At 40.4% G+C, this 16,902-nt stretch overlaps 1 protein-coding gene across 1 annotated transcript in view; it reads right to left on the reverse strand.

The window, feature by feature from the left end:
• LOC143477254 (alpha-2-macroglobulin-like) overlaps positions 1-16,902 on the reverse strand; it is a 43,538-nt gene that overhangs the window by 1,222 nt on the left and 25,414 nt on the right. The window contains exons 22-32 of the mRNA XM_076975799.1: positions 11,954-12,043; positions 11,359-11,535; positions 11,181-11,256; positions 10,908-11,064; positions 10,725-10,799; positions 10,144-10,306; positions 8,601-8,791; positions 8,292-8,507; positions 653-774; positions 231-338; positions 60-117 (exon numbers count right to left, since the gene is read on the reverse strand). Coding sequence (XP_076831914.1) covers positions 60-117; positions 231-338; positions 653-774; positions 8,292-8,507; positions 8,601-8,791; positions 10,144-10,306; positions 10,725-10,799; positions 10,908-11,064; positions 11,181-11,256; positions 11,359-11,535; positions 11,954-12,043 — 1,433 coding nt within the window. The remainder of the gene's footprint in view (positions 1-59; positions 118-230; positions 339-652; positions 775-8,291; positions 8,508-8,600; positions 8,792-10,143; positions 10,307-10,724; positions 10,800-10,907; positions 11,065-11,180; positions 11,257-11,358; positions 11,536-11,953; positions 12,044-16,902) is intronic.

A 16,902-nucleotide genomic window follows, 5' to 3' on the forward strand; every position in this document is an offset into this window, starting at 1 on the left:
TCAGAAACTGCATACTATCAATTGCATAATAAAAGATTATTGAACTGAGATTTTCTTACCTCTTTTAAATACATGATAACATGGTCACCTATGGAGTCAACCCGTTCCACAAGTGAGCTATCTTTTAGCTGAGAACAAAACTCTGATTATTCTTTCCAATAATTTACACTTTAATACACTTAAAAGCATACATGAATTTTAAAAAAGAATATAAATTTTTAATATACAACATGTACACAAAATCACTGTCACTTACTTCACTGGGATCAGCTGTGAACCCAGATAAGAGTTTAATATCCACTATGACCATGTTGGTGCTGGGTAATGTCCCGTTATATCTGAAGGGGAAGAAAGAACTTGTTCCTAACTTTATGGAAAAATAATATTAAGAATACTGTAGTTATCAGTGTCATTAAAAGGGAAAACCGTGAGGTTTATTCACATGACATAAAATGAATTGTTCTTGCTCATATTCCAGACAATATAGATATAATGAATTAACATATGGTGACTATAGCTTTACATACTCCTGTAGTATTTTATCACACTGATGGGAAACAGACTATTTAAATGTTGCAATTCCACAATTTCCTTTCATTATGGATTTTGTATTATGGGCTTTTATTAAGTTTTATTAGAAATCCATTCTTACGAGACAGTGAAGTTTATGGAGAGAATGTGTCGAAATGATTTTGTGCAGTTTCCCTCAGCCTTAGCTGTGATGCTCAGTGTGCTGGTTTCAGTAGGTGTGGGGATGTTGTAGAAAAGGGCCATCTGTAAGATGGGGTCAGAGAGGTCACCTACAGTTACCCACACAGTGACAACAGCAACTCTCAGAGATTTAGGTTTTTACTTGTTTCTACAAATACTAAGTTTAGCTTATTTTTTTTCCTTTTCCACTTCTGGTAATGTTTTGTATTCACATAATTGTGTTCTTGCATATTATCATGATGTTTTAATCTTTTGTTTTGTTTCAAAATTGCTGTGGTGTTTTGATTTAGAGATGTTCAAAAGTCGCAAAATACAAGTCCACGTCAAGTCACAAGTCTTTTGGCTAGAGTCCAAGTCAAGTCTCAAGTCAATGCCAGGATAAGTTTAGGGAAAGGAGATTAAAAATAACCATTTTATATATGACCTTGTTAGCGCTTACCGTCGGCCGGCCCCCATTATCTTCTACTTCCATGTATTTCGTATTTTCTGTTTCTGATCACCAATACCGTTACACAATAAATATTTCCATATTGCCAGTTGAAAATTTCACCCCAATCAGGATGAGTCCTTCACATTTACCAATAGGGAGGGGGGAGGGGGGGTAGTACACACGCACACACACACACACACACACACACACACACACACACACAACACACACAAACACACACTTTCAGCGCTCTATTAGCCCAGACGTCTGTAGCTTGGCTTGCCAGTGGCACCTTGTCAGATGGGCAGAAGGAGAAAACGCTGTGATCAAGTTTGTGTTGAACCTGACCACCTACACCGAACACACACACACACACACACACACACACACACACACACACACACACCAGAGGTGGGACCAAGTCAGTGTTTTGCAAGTCTCAAGTAAGTCCAAGTCTTTATCCTCAAGTCCCGAGTCAAGTCTCAAGCAAAGACAGTCAACTCAAGTCAAGTCTCGAGTCAAGACAAGCAACCGTCAAGTCAAGTCCCAAGTCTGAAACTTGGAATTTCAAGTCCTTTCGAGTCTTTTTTTTTTTACAGGCACCAACGCTTTACGAATAATAATAATAATAATAATAAGTTCCATTTGTATAGCGCCTTTCAAGATGCTCAAGGACGCTTTCCAGATGCAAAAACCAAAATACGCAAACTAACAAACAATACAAAAAAATATAAATAAATAAATAAAAAAAAATAATACAAAACAAGCAACACCAATACAACAGATTAAATAAATTGAAGCCGGGCTAGGATGAAGAGTTTAGGTGAAAATATTGAGAAAACAGGTGAGTTTTTAGCTGTGTTTTGAATGAATTGAGAGATGAAGAGAGACGGAGTGATGGCGGGAGAGAGTTCCAAAGTGTTGGGGCAGCCACACTGAATGATCGACCCCCCATAGTGCTTAACTTATACCTAGGAACAACAAGGAGACCGGTGTCAGAGGAACGCAGTCTACGTGGTGGGACATAATGGTGGAGGAGGTTGGCCAGATATAAGGGCGCCGCACCAGCGAGTGTTTTAAATGTAAGCACTAGGAGTTTATACTGGATACGCAGGTGTACAGGGAGCCAGTGGAGACGTTCTAATACTGGTGTTATATGCTCGTATTTTCTGGTTTGAGATAAAACACGAGCAGCAGCATTCTGAACAGACTGAAGGGGTCGAAGGGATTTAGAGGGAAGCCCATAGAGGAGAGAGTTACAGTAATCTAACTTTGAGGTAATGAGTGCATGTACCAGGATCTCAGCAGATTTTGGAGAAAGATGTGGGCAGAGGCGGGAGATATTGCGAAGTTGTAAAAAGGCAGATTTACTAAGTGAGCGTATATGTGGTTCAAACGACAGAAATGGATCAAACAAGACTCCGAGGTTACGGGCTGTAGGTGATGAGTCAATTTGAGTATCATCAACAGAGAGGGATGTATTGGCAAGGGACTGGACCACAGATTTAGTACCGATGACAAGATACTCGGTTTTATGAGCATTTAATTGGAGGAAGTTGGAGCGCAGCCATAGGTTGAGTTCTCTGATACACTTGGTAATGGATGGAGGTGGGAAGGGGCCAGATGGTTTAAAACTAATATAAAGCTGGGTGTCATCAGCGTAGAAGTGAAAGTTTAACCCATATTGGCGTATCAAGTTACCAAGAGGCAGAATATAGATGGTAAATAGCAGTGGACCAAGTACAGAGCCCTGGGGGACACCGTGAGAAAGAGGGGATAGGTCTGATTTGCAGTTACCCAGTCGAACGAATTGACATCTGTTTGATAAATAGGAAGTGAACCAGGAGATGACTGTACCAGAGAGACCTAAATCACCAAGCCGTGAGAGGAGAGTTGTATGATTAACAGTGTCAAAGGCAGCAGTAAGATCAAGGAGTAGAAGAATGGATGCGTAGCCTTTGTCAGAAGAAAGAAGATCATTAAGTACGTAAATGAGTGATGTCTCTGTGCTATGCTGAGCACGGAAACCAGACTGAAAGATCTCGAAGAGATCATTAGAAGACATGAACTGGAGTAACTGGGAGGCAACAACACGTTCTAGTATTTTTGATAGAAATGGGAGGTTTGATATCGGTCTATAATTGCTTAAAATTGTAGTGTCCAAATTCTGTTTTTTGATAACTGGGTTTATGGCAGATGTTTTTAACTCTACAGGAATGTGTCCAGAGGTGAGAGAGAGATTAACTATGTGACAGATAGAGGAAGCAAGTGAAGAGACGCCCTGTTTGAGCAGAAATGTAGGAACAGGATCCAGGATTGAGGTAGTTGACTTGGCGCTGGTGAGATGTCTGGCTATAAGATCAGAGTTAACTATTGAAAAGGAGGAGAGAGACTGAGGAGGGGGCAGGGTAGTAGTCAAGGAGGAAGAGGAGAGAGAGGAATTGTGTGACTGGTGCTTCAACAAATCCTGATAAATAAGGGACACTTTCTGATTAAAGAAATTAAGAAATTCATTGCACCGATCAGTTGTGGGGGAAGGGGACAATGATGAAGGACGCAGAAGGTTGTTAACAATCTTGAAAAGTCGCTTGGGGTCAGAGCCAGCGCTGTTTATTGCTGATGTGTAGTGAAGTGTACGGGCTTTATTTAAAGCATCCTTATATTTGGCCAAGTGATCCATATATGCCTGGTAGTGAACAGATAGATGAGTTTTCCTATATAGACGCTCAAGGCGCCTACCAGTGGTTTTCTGGGCACGAAGTTCAGCAGTAAACCAGGGTGATGAGTGAGAGGAGGGCACAAGTCGTGTTTTAACTGGTGCTAGAGTATTGAGAGTATCAGTAAGAGACTGGTTGTATACAGCGACAGCATCGTCAATATTGTGAATAGAAGTGATGAGGGGAAATTTAGTGGATTCCAGGGCAGAGAAAAATGTAGTTGAAACAATGGATGAAAGACTACGGTAAGTGACAGATGATTTAGTGGAGTGGAGTTCAGTGTGTAGTGTAATACGTGATGTAATGAGCAGGTGATCCGATATAGCAATGTCATGACCAGATACATTTGTGATAGTTCCAGGTGAGGAACAGATTAAGTCTAAAGTATGTCCATGCTTATGTGTTGGGAAGTTGACATGCTGTTGTAACTCAAAACTGTCCAGTAATGATAAAAAATCTGTGGAGCTGGGAGAAACTGAGTCAATGTGTATGTTAAAGTCTCCGAGGACAACCAATGAACTTGAAAGAGAGCTAACAACAGTTAGTACTTCGCCAAATTCTAGAATGAACTCCGAGAGTGAGCTGTTGGGAGGACGGTAGACAAGTAATAGTGTAGAAGAGCTGTGTCCAGATATTTTGAGAGCCATGCACTCAAAATGAACTGTTTCCTGCAATGCACACACACTAATGTTAATTTTGCTGTTGAATAAAATAGCTAAACCTCCACCACGACCACCCTGTCTGGGGGCAGAGAGATTTTTGAAGCCAGGTGGAGTAGCTGCATTTAGCTGGTAGTATCATCAGGTGTTTGCCGGGTTTCAGTTAAAAGAAAAATGTCCAGTTGATGTTGTTCGATCAGATCATTAATAAATGCAGCTTTATCAGTCATGGAACGACAGTTGAACAGAGCCAGGTTTAGGGAACGAGGTTGAACAGATGAACGGTGGACAGCAGTAACCAGAGTCTTGGACCGGGTGATTTCTTTTAGAGCGCCGAGATCAACGCCGTAATGGGACCCTGGTGAACCGATTTTGGGACGCCGGACCGAACTGAAGATAACCGGAATACTGGATGCAGATGATTGTTGGTAATAGTGGTGATGTCTGGGACCACGATGGATATACCGGGGTCGTCGAGCGATACCAGCAGAGAAACATTTGCTGTAGATGGTGGAGTCAAGCCGAGATGGAGAGCGCAGGTTATAAAGTTCTACCCGAGAATAAACTCGCTGTAAGGACTCGATAATACCGGTGACCAACATAGCAACCACTATGGCATTAGCCAATAAGCCAATGCTACACCGCATTAGCCCAATGCACCGCATTAGCCCGATGCACCGACCAGAACCACAGACTGACAAGCGGCAATGGACTTTACCGATTGCAGTCTGATAGTCGACAACCGACCGAGAGAGAGGAAACTCACTCACCCAGTTAAGTCGCGAGGAACTGGCCGGCGCTGACAGAGCCCGCAGGTAAACACAGAGCTTGTGTTTAAGTGGAAAATGAGTTGAGCCACACAGCGGAGATTAACATCAACAGAGCCCGCTATATCCAGTTGGTAACATATGCAGTAAACAGAACGAACAAAAAAAATAGCAAACGAACAAACGCCGGTAGAGGAGCGGCAAACACAAGCGCGCACTGCGTACCCTAAACCGGAAGCTACAAAAAAAAAAAAAAAAAAAAAAATGCTACGCTGATGCGTTTCTTTACTCATTTTGTTGGTGTCCGCCAGCCAGATCATTTACATTTTATCTTCTCTTAATTACATAAATGTACTTAAACAAGAATGTTTCGTTACATCATTTTACACGAAAATAGCAAGCTTCATCATAAGCAAGATGCTGTCATTACGAATGGTTATTCTAAACATTTGGATAAAATGTTTAAATATAGACTAATAAAAGGTTAGGGTTATTTTTTCATTGTTTTCTGTTATTGTGGGGTCACGGTGTAGGCTACTATTGTTACCTGGAGATTCAGTGGGGTCACATATTCTGATGGCTGCCGTCAGAATTGGTGACCCCAGTTAAAAAGGCTCACATGTACATCCCATTCATGATTTCTTTGTTGGCTGCAATGGTGAGGGGATGGTAAATCTTGTTTAAGTACATTTATGTAATTAAGAGACGATAAATGTAAATATAAACATCTGTCATATTTTGGCTCGTGGACACCAACAAAACGAGTAAAGAAAGTGCATCAGCGTAGTTTACGTAGCATTCGTAAAGCGTTTGTGCCTCTGAACAGAAACTGTGAAATAGCGCCCCCTGTGGTCACAAAACTCGACGGTCACAGAATCTGGTGTAACGCCGGTCTGCGTCAGAAGGACGGAAATGAAATTAATGGGGCGCACTTTATAAATATTAATATGCGTTTTAAAATTTAGATTTGGGGTAAAAAAAATCAAGTCTTTGCAAGTAAACAGGTTCAAGTCCAATTCAAGTCCCAAGTTATTGGTGTAAAAGTCCAAGTCAAGTCTAAGTCTCTGTATATTTTTTCAAGTCAAGTCAAAAGTCTTAATATTAATGACTCGAGTCTGACTCGAGTCCAAGTCATGTGACTCGAGTCCCCACCTCTGACACACACACACACACACACACACACACACAGGAATTGTTGTAAAAATTCCTGCCAAATTGTATTGTTGTACAATACCATCTACTGGTTTATGAAAACACAGTTGTAAATTAATACACTTTATGGTTTAAAAGGTAATTTTTTGGAAACTCCAAAAAAACACACAGTGGGTGTTATTTGAGTCAGAAACAACATTCATGCTCTTGGAATTACAAGCACACTTGGGATGTCCTTGTAAACTGGGGTGTCCTTGTAATGCTGGTCTGTAACATGGTTTCATGTCTTTGTAAACCACACACACACACACACACACACACACACACACACACACACACACACACACACACACACTTGTGATCACTATAGTAAATAAAATAAAAACCTAAATAAAAAATATAATAAAATAAAATAATAAATAAAATAAAAACCAAAACCCTCCATCACAAGGTTCCCTATCCACCAGACCATGACTGCCCCCTTAGAATGACATTTACATAAAAAAAATTACATAAATCACAACGGTGAAATTTTGTCTGCTCAAAATCATATAAAACGCTTCACTTTTTCGTTATGCGACTGTTATTTGTCTCAGTCTAAAACGAAATTGGGGAACATGTTATGGAGATATTAGCGTGAAAGTAAACAAAATATCATTACAAAAACAGTTCTCTCATTAAGTCAAATGGGTCTTGGACATTTTACACGTATCACTCCTGTAAAACATAAATTGTGGCGAGTAATATAATTTATTTACACTTAACTTAAAATGTTGGTGATTGTTTTGATGTTTGTTTATAAGTGGCTACTACGGTCATTGGGGCTAGTACGCTGGCTGTATATATCCTATAGCCAAATGCTCCACTATGTTACTGCAGCCGTTGCCATGGCCGCAGTCGTTCGTTTTGATGCTTCTCTCCGATTTCCTGCTTTCGATAAACGATGTTGTAAAACTTCACGAGAATAAGGACTGACTCATGTTGTTCACGTTATTTTAGACGAGTCCGAGTCGAGTCCAGAGCAGTGTTGCCAACCTTAGTAAGGAAAGTAGCTATTGGCTGTCCTAAAAGTCGCTAGAAGTCGCTAAATGACGTCATCACCAAATTTGCGTAATACATGTTTTAGAAGTTGTAAAGGAAACAACTTCTGGGAGAGAAAAAATGAGGAAAAACACCTACAAAGAACTACAAATGAATTCTGAACAAATTAACAACTTCTGTTTCCTTTGAAATAGGCAATCCTCAAAACAACTTCATGACTTTAATGCTTTGTATAAATCATTTTTACGTGAATTACATAAATCTGTTTTTTGCTGTTAACAGTAGCAGTTAGCAGGAACTGCTATTCTATGTTCAACTCTCATCCTTCATCCGGGCTTGATGTTTAGCGTTTCACAGAGGCACACAGTGAGTGACAGACTACGTGGTGAATGAGGTGAGTGACTGACTCATCTCATCTCACATCAAAAGTCTCCAATAACACCACAAAACGTTGTTAGATTTGTCACTAGTCGCTTTTTTAAAAGTTGCTAGATGGTCTGAAAAGTTGCTAAATATAGCGACAAAGTCACTAAGTTGGCAATATTGGTCGAGCGTCATTAGGGACGAGTTTCAAGTCAAATCTGAAGTCTTTTTGTAGGCAACTTAAGTGCAACTTCCCTCACTCGAGTGCTCATCTCTGCTTTGATTATTTGAGCCAATCTGCAATGCACTGTGTACAAATGTCTCAATGTTATTATTGCTGAATTGCAATGAGACCAACAAAAGGTATTTCATTTAAAACCTAAAACACTAAAATCTTGCAAAAATGCTTGAAATTCTCAATGTGACTCAAAGAACAGCTACACACACTGACCTGCATGGACACACAGGTGAATCCTTTAACTTCAATGCTGTATTTGCCAGGGACATCCTGCAGAGGTCTCTCCTGGTACAATAACTTGTTGTTCTGGTGGACATCAAACTGGTGTTTTTCTCCACCTGCTGACTGCACTGTAACTGTGCTGGAGCCGTCTGGGCTGAACACTTTGGTGGAGTACAGAGCCAGAGCCTGGAGGGCCACCACCGTGTCCTGATCCAAACACAACAACAACCAGCACTTACACATTTACAACGCAACATGGATTTCTTCATAAAGAGTGAGATGGAGCCCTGTACTTCATACCTGGGTGGAGGAGAAGCCTCCGTATGGATTCTGCTGTCTCACCAGCCAGCTGACGATCCTGTTGGCGTAGCCCAGGTCAGCAGCAGAGAGCTGATTTGTAGTGAGAACAGCGAGCAGCACGTATGAACTGATCTCCACTGATAAGGAGTCTGAGTCATCGAACGCTGACTGAGACCAGTGAAGACGACCGTCTGGAATTAAAGTGTACAAGAAATAATTAGTTACACAAGCAACTGTGCTTAGACATTAGAAAAAACATGACCCCATGATTAAGAGTATAGTGCAAAATTGTTCATGATATATATGACAAATGAATCTAGGCCAGATCTGAAAAAAGATTGTAACAAAGAATGAAGTAATCAACCACACATTTAAGACTGACTGTAAAACTGTGAGAGGTATGTTGGCTGTGTAGTTTGAGTTCTTTAAACTTGCAATACTTTATTAAGATCACCTGGGAAAATCTCAAATGGAGCCCACATAGGCAATTTTCTCAACACTTTTCTCAATGTTGAATATACCTTGGTTTACAGTAACAAATATGTAAAATGCTTAATCAGTTTTAAATGTTTGATAACACAGAAACTACACTGGAAATTTCAGTTCATTTAAAAATAAATAGATGCATAAATAAATATATAAACAACTTGAAAGTCAAGAGAGCTTCTGTTGAACAAAATCAACACCACTGAAAAAGCAACTCTTGAAGGACAGACATAATTCACTCCACATCTCCTGTAACGACAGACATAATTCACCCCACACCTCCTGTAACAGACATAATTCACCCCACACCTCCTGTAACGAGACATAATTCACCCCACACCTCCTGTAACAGACATAATTGACCCCACACCTCCTCTAACGACAGACATAATTGACCCCACACCTCCTGTAACAGACATAATTGACCCCACACCTCCTCTAACGACAGACATAATTCACCCCACACCTCCTGTAACGACAGACATAATTCACCCCACACCTCCTGTAATGACAGACATAATTCACCCCACACCTCCTGTAACTACAGACATAATTGACCCCACACCTCCTGTAACAACATACATAATTCAACCCACACCTTCTGTAACGACAGACATAATTGACCCCACACCTCATGTAACGACAGACAGAATTCACCCCACACCTCATATAACGACAGACATAATTCACTCCACACCTCCTGTAATGACAGACATAATTCACCCCACACCTCCTGTAACGACAGACATAATTCAACCCACACCTCCTGTATCAACAGACATAATTCACCACACACCTCCTATAACAACAGACATAATTCACCCCACACCTCCTGTAACAACACACATAATTCCCCACACCTCCTCTAACAACAGACATAATTCACCCCACACCTCCTGTAACAACAGACATAATTCCCCACACCTCCTCCAACAACAGACATAACTCAAACCCACACCTCCTGTAACTACAGACGTAATTCACCACACACCTCCTGTAATGACAGATATAATTCACCACACACCTCCTGTAACAACAGACATAATTCACCACACACCTCCTGTAATGGCAACACTGTGCAGCTCTTTCAGTAGCTGATTTCGAGCGTCACTCTCTCCAGCCAGACTGAACGTGTAGGCCAGCAGGGCAGTGGTGTAGGTGTTTGTCAGGTTACCAACAGTGGACTTTAAGCATCTCAATCCTCCACTCACAGCAGGATCCTGAAAACAAAATATAAATTATTTACTTTTCTTGTAAACCACTTAAGTCGAGGTCACAGAGCCTGTCCCAGCAGCACAGGGTAGGAACCGACCTTGCACAAAATCCATCACAGCGCCTGCACATACTCTAAAAACCTAAACCCCCCCACCCCAACTAACCCCCCCCCCCCCCCCCCCCCCCCCCCACTCCACACCTGATCAGATGTAGTGAGGAACAGAAAGACCTGGAATCACACTGAACATACTGTCTGATTCAAACACAGCCTAAATGAATATAATGTGTAATTGAAACACATTCTAACTGATTATACTGTCTAATTGAAACACGGTCTAATTGCATATACTGTCTAATTGATTACATGTGTATAATTAACATGTATTTGTAATGTACAGCAATTTACAGCATTGGTGCTCTTACCTGTACTGTATTTCCCAGTTCAAGCATTGATGCAGTGATGTATGCTGTCATGGTAACATTATCATTAACACCACCCTAAAAATACATTGGATTAATACTCAAAATAGATACAGATTAACATTAAATTACCTGCAGAAACATGTATTGTGGTCTGCACTGTCCCAGCCACACCCAATCCCATACCTTCATTCTGTTGTTGAACAGTCTCCCTTGTTTCATAAAACAACCATCTTGTCTCTGTTTACCTATCAGCCAATTCTTTGCACTGTTAATATTTTGAGGATCAATAAAGATGTAACGTTGTGCTTGGCCAAATGTCCTCAAGACAAAAGCAGTTAACCTGCGGGAAATATTTTTGCATCATGTTCAAAAGTGACATGTTTACAAAAGTGTAAAATAAGTCTTGAAACAATCAACAAACACTAAATGTCTTTCTGAACTGTAGGAACGTCTCACCATGTATTTCCTTCTCCTCTGCCAAATGTGCTGTATGCACCACTGTGATGCTTGTAGTTAAGCTGCCTCTGGTATCCTGGGTAAAGGGAAATGGTTTTTATCCTGGTCATTTAATCTAGAGTCTATTCTGGAGGTCTAGTGGCCCATGAACAGCCCCTTCATGAAGACGCTCTCTCACCGCTCTTGAGGAACTCAGTAGCCCTCTCACGGATCGCTGCAGTGAGCTGCCCAGTGTTCTCCAGGTACTGCAGAATGTAGATATTGGGAGAGAGGACAGCAATGTTTTGTTCTCCACAGCCGTATGGCATCCTGAGCAGTCCGTCCAGGTTCTTTAGCGCACGACCCAGGATGTCTCCTGCAGACCAAACAGAAAAACTGTCTTTTTAAATGGTGATGTTCTTCCAGACCAAAACACTCAGCTCAGCCAAACCTCCCCTCCAAACACTCCACAGTACGGCCACACACAGATTACTCTACAAACAACTACACAGAAAAAAAAAATCCTTTTTGTTTCTAAACTTGAAATAATTCCAAGTGATGTGAATCTTTCTTGTCTGTAAGAAACAAACACATTGCCATGTGCTCGGTGTGGCAGACTCTGCATGTTTGAGGTCTGCACAACTTGCACCCTTGTCCATAACTATTCCCTCTCAGCAAATAAAAGCTCCTGGTCCCGCAATAAAATAACATTATTTCATAAAATTGCACTTTTAATACATAATTATATTTGTATAATTATAAATTCTACATATACACCTGACGTTTTCACTTACCGAGCACTGAAACAGAAGCCATGGCTGATCCCTCTATTACATCTTCAGGAAGAGTAATTTCCAGCTCTTCTGAAACACTAACACTGTCCCCTGTCAGTCAGATGATCAAAGTTGATCTTCACCAAGCAGTACATTTGTGCCATAAATATTCAAATAAATATGGTGCCATAAATATTCATTCATTAACGGGCACAGTGCAAATGTTTCCTGTCCACACTATTTGAAATTTGAAACTACTTTTGTTATTAGGGTTCACACACGTAGTGTGGGAAACCTATTGTAATTGCTCGAATTTTTCTTTTTTAGGGTTCACACACATAGTGTGGGAAACCTATTGTTATTGCTCGGATTTTTCTTTCTTATTAGGGTTCACACACATAGTGTGGGAAACCTATTGTTATTGCTCGGATTTTTCTTTCTTATTAGGGTTCACACACATAGTGTGGGAAACCTATTGTTATTGCTCGGATTTTTCTTTCTTATTAGGGTTCACACACGTAGTGTGGGAAACCTATTGTTATTGTTAGGTTTTTTCTTCTTTCTTATTATTATTATTATTTTTCTCCGCATAAAACGCATACTGCAGCCTAAACCGTAAGGCCCACGGAGACCAAACTTGGCAGACTGGTGTAGTCTGTTTGCGGGACCGTGCTAAAGTACAGAGACCCACATTGGCCTGATGGTGGCGCTATAGCGCAGCATTTTGCGTTTTGGTCCATATCTCCCACCCCGTAGGTCGTAGAAACAAAATTCCACTTCAGGTGCATTCCTTGGCTCCAGACAAACAAAAAAGCCTCAAGAACCATTAAGCTCCGCCTACTTAGATTTTTGCTAATTTGCATAATATGCAAAACCTACTTTTTTATACTAGTCCCTGGTTTTTCATCTGATCACCACAATCTTGGTGTCAAAATATTCACAAGAATCTCATTATCAAGGAACATCAACAAAACTGTGACATTGGTATACAGTCTGGTTGTCACATGTCAATCAATAGCTCTGAGGCGTGGCCAAATTGACTTCAGCAGCTATATCTCAGCAATGCTTTGACCTATCTTTATGAAAATTTATCAGTTGTTAGGGCACATGACTCAGAGGTTACAGGTCAAAGCTGGCCACGATTGTCCAATAGGGGGCGCTATAACATGGGGAAATTTGTTTCTCAGAAACCATTAGTCACATCAAGCCCAAACTTTACAGGCATCATCAGGGGCCCAAGTGGTATCAAGGCACACAATGATGACCTCATCACTCAAAAAACATGGCCGCCATGAGCCAATTAATTTTTATTTGAATTAATTGGCCATTTGACAGACTTACCATTGGCCAATCAACATGAAACCTCATCACTGTACATATCCCAGGACTATGTGTCATACTGTGCAGTGTTGAAACATGTGGCCACTAGGTGGCGCTATTTGTGAAAATCATACATAACTCCTCCAAATTTTCACTTAGGAACATGCAACTTGTTTCATTTTATACCTTGCAGTAGACCTGACAACTTTGCAATTACAAGTCCTATTTAAAAATGCATACTTTTGTCACATTCATCAATTGTTTGAAAATAGCTCTTTAAGAACTAGTCCTAGGAATTTGATCCAATGATGGCAAAAATGGCATAGGCATAATCTGTAGACACTGTAGTTAACTAAATAAGGAAAAAATGTTGCATTTTTATTTGTCTGATTGGTCAATTTTTCCATTATATCCTTCTGGCCATGCCATAAATGACCTTTATTGCTATAACTCATAAACCATGTAAGTGATCAACTCCCAATTTAAAAGGCTTTTATAGACTGAGGTCCTTGTGAGGTAGGCCAAGTGTGGTTCAAATTGGCCTGTCGGAGGCGCTACAGTACCCAAAAACCTGAGAAATCATAAAAACTCACGCAGCAATCTTGTTATGCAGAATACAGACAAGTAATGAGGCTTGTATGATTCAGATCAATGAGGTCTATAACATTGCAATTACATCTCATAACAAAAAGTGCACTGCCTGACCAGAAATGAACCTTTTAATTCACCAAAATGTCATTGCATTACTGAGATTAATGAGATATCAGTATGATAGTACTTGGGCTCCATCTAGTGGCCAAACACCGAAACTGACTGAAAACAATTGCTCACATGAAACACCACACAAACGCACACAAAGCTGACCTCAGCATGTGATTTAGTTCTGTGATCTGAATCATTTTGCCAATACACATTATTTTGATCCTTTTGGGCCTTTAGTGCCTCAGTTGAATTGAATGTTTTGTCACATTGATTTACTTATGCATTTTTTCCACTCAAACAGCTTCTATTCACTTTTGGGTCTAAAGGACCTATTGGGCTTCTTTTTGCCTATTGAGGCCAAGAGGCCAATTTGTTTGTCTAAAAGACCCTTTGGGCTTTTTTGCCTTTTTTTGTGTGAACCCGCCAATCGCCGCTTGCGGCTATATTTATTATTATTATTTTTCTCCGCATAAAACGCATACTGCAGCCTAGACCGTAAGGCCCAGGGAGACCAAACTTGGCAGACTGGTGTAGTCTGTTTGCGGGACCGTGCTAAAGTACAGAGACCCACATTGGCCTGATGGTGGCGCTATAGCGCAGCATTTTGCGTTTTGGTCCATATCTCCCACCCCGTAGGTCCTAGAAACAAAATTCCACTTCAGGTGCATTCCTTGGCTCCAGACAAACAAAAAAGCCTCAAGAAGCATTAAGCTCCGCCTACTTAGATTTTTTGCTAATTTGCATAATATGCAAAACCTACTTTTTTATACTAGTCCCTGGTTTTTCATCTGATCACCACAATCTTGGTGTCAAAATATTCACAAGAATCTCATTATCAAGGAACATCAACAAAACTGTGACATTGGTATACAGTCTGGTTGTCACATGTCAATCAATAGCTCTGAGGCGTGGCCAAATTGACTTCAGCAGCTATATCTCAGCAATGCTTTGACCTATCTTTATGAAAATTTATCAGTTGTTAGAGCACATGACTCAGAGGTCACAGGTCAAAGCTGGCCACGATTGTCCAATAGGGGGCGCTATAACATGGGGAAATTTGTTTCTCAGAAACCATTAGTCACATCAAGCCCAAACTTTACAGGCATCATCAGGGGCCCAAGTGGTATCAAGGCACACAATGATGACCTCATCACTCAAAAAACATGGCCTCCATGAGCCAATTAATTTTTATTTGAATTAATTGGCCATTTGACAGACTTACCATTGGCCAATCAACATGAAACCTCACCACTGTGCATATCCCAGGACTATGTGTCATACTGTGCAGTGTTAAAACATTTGGCCACTAGGTGGCGCTATTTGTGAAAATCATGCATAACTCCTCCAAATTTTCACTTAGGAACATGCAACTTGTTTCTTTTTATACCTTGCAGTAGACCTGACAACTTTGCAATTACAAGTCCTATTAAAAAATGCATACTTTTGTCACATTCATCAATTGTTTGAAAATAGCTCTTTAAGAACTAGTCCTAGGAATTTGATCCAATGATGGCAAAAATGGCATAGGCATAATCAGTAGACACTGTAGTTAACTAAATATGGAAAAAATGTTGCATTTTTATTTGTCTGATTGGTCAATTTTTCCATTATATCCTTCTGGCCATGCCATAAATGACCTTTATTGCTATAACTCATAAACCATGTAAGTGATCAACTCCCAATTTGAAAGGCTTTTATAGACTGAGGTCCTTGTGAGGTAGGCCAAGTTTGGTTCAAAATGGCCTGTCGGAGGCGCTACAGTACCCAAAAACCTGAGAAATCATAAAAACTCACGCAGCAATCTTGTTATGCAGAATACAGACAAGTAATGGGGCTTGTATGATTCAGATCAATGAGGTCTATAACTTTGCAATTACATCTCATAACAAAAAGTGCACTGCCTGACCAGAAATGAACCTTTTAATTCACCAAAATGTCATTGCATTACTGAGATTGAGATATCAGTATGATAGTACTTGGGCTCCATCTAGTGGCCAAACACCGAAACTTACTGAAAACAATTGCTCACATGAAACACCACACAAACGCACACAAAGCTGATCTCAGCATGTGATTTAGTTCTGTGATCTGAATCATTTTGCCAATACACATTATTTTGATCCTTTTGGGCCTTTAGTGCCTCAATTGAATTGAATGTTTTGTCACATTGATTTACTTATGCATTTTTTCCACTCAAACAGCTTCTATTCACTTTTGGGTCTAAAGGACCTATTGGGCTTCTTTTTGCCTATTGAGGCCAAGAGGCCAATTTGTTGGTCTAAAAGACCCTTTGGGCTTTTTTGCCTTCTTTTGTGTGAACCCGCCAATCGCCGCTTGCGGCTATATTTAGGGTTCACACACACAGTGTGGGAACCCTATTGTAATTGCTGGTATTTTTCTTATTAGGGTTCACACACACATAGTGTGGGAACCCTATTGTAATTGCTGGTATTTTTCTTATTTTTCTTATTCTTTTGCCCATTTTTTGACATAAAATGCATCGTGCAGCCTAGACCGTAATGCCTAGAAAACCCAATCTTGGCAAAAAGGTTCAGTTACCTCCAAGGACCAGATTCCCATACAGGGACCCCAAATTGGCCTGATGGTGGCGCTATAGCAGACCATATTGACTTTTTGTCCATATCTCCTACACCGTAGGTCCTAGAACCAAAATTCCAGTTCCTATGCATTCCTTGACTAAATTCAATAGGACAATTAATATACAACCATTAAGCTCCGCCCACTTAGATTTCGAGTTAATTTGCATAATGTGCAAAATCACACACATCTTTGAGCGCGAACTAGTCCCTGGATTTTTCACATACGTGCACATATGTGGTATCAAAACGTTCAGAAGAGTCTGAACTTTAAAATGTATCCAACAAAAATGCTAATTTCTTCACTACCTAGTCAGTATAAGCCAATCAAATCAGGGGGCGTAAATTCAA

Source organism: Brachyhypopomus gauderio, chromosome 16 (assembly GCF_052324685.1).
Source record: "Brachyhypopomus gauderio isolate BG-103 chromosome 16, BGAUD_0.2, whole genome shotgun sequence".
In the NCBI taxonomy this organism is placed as follows: Eukaryota; Metazoa; Chordata; class Actinopteri; order Gymnotiformes; family Hypopomidae; genus Brachyhypopomus; species Brachyhypopomus gauderio.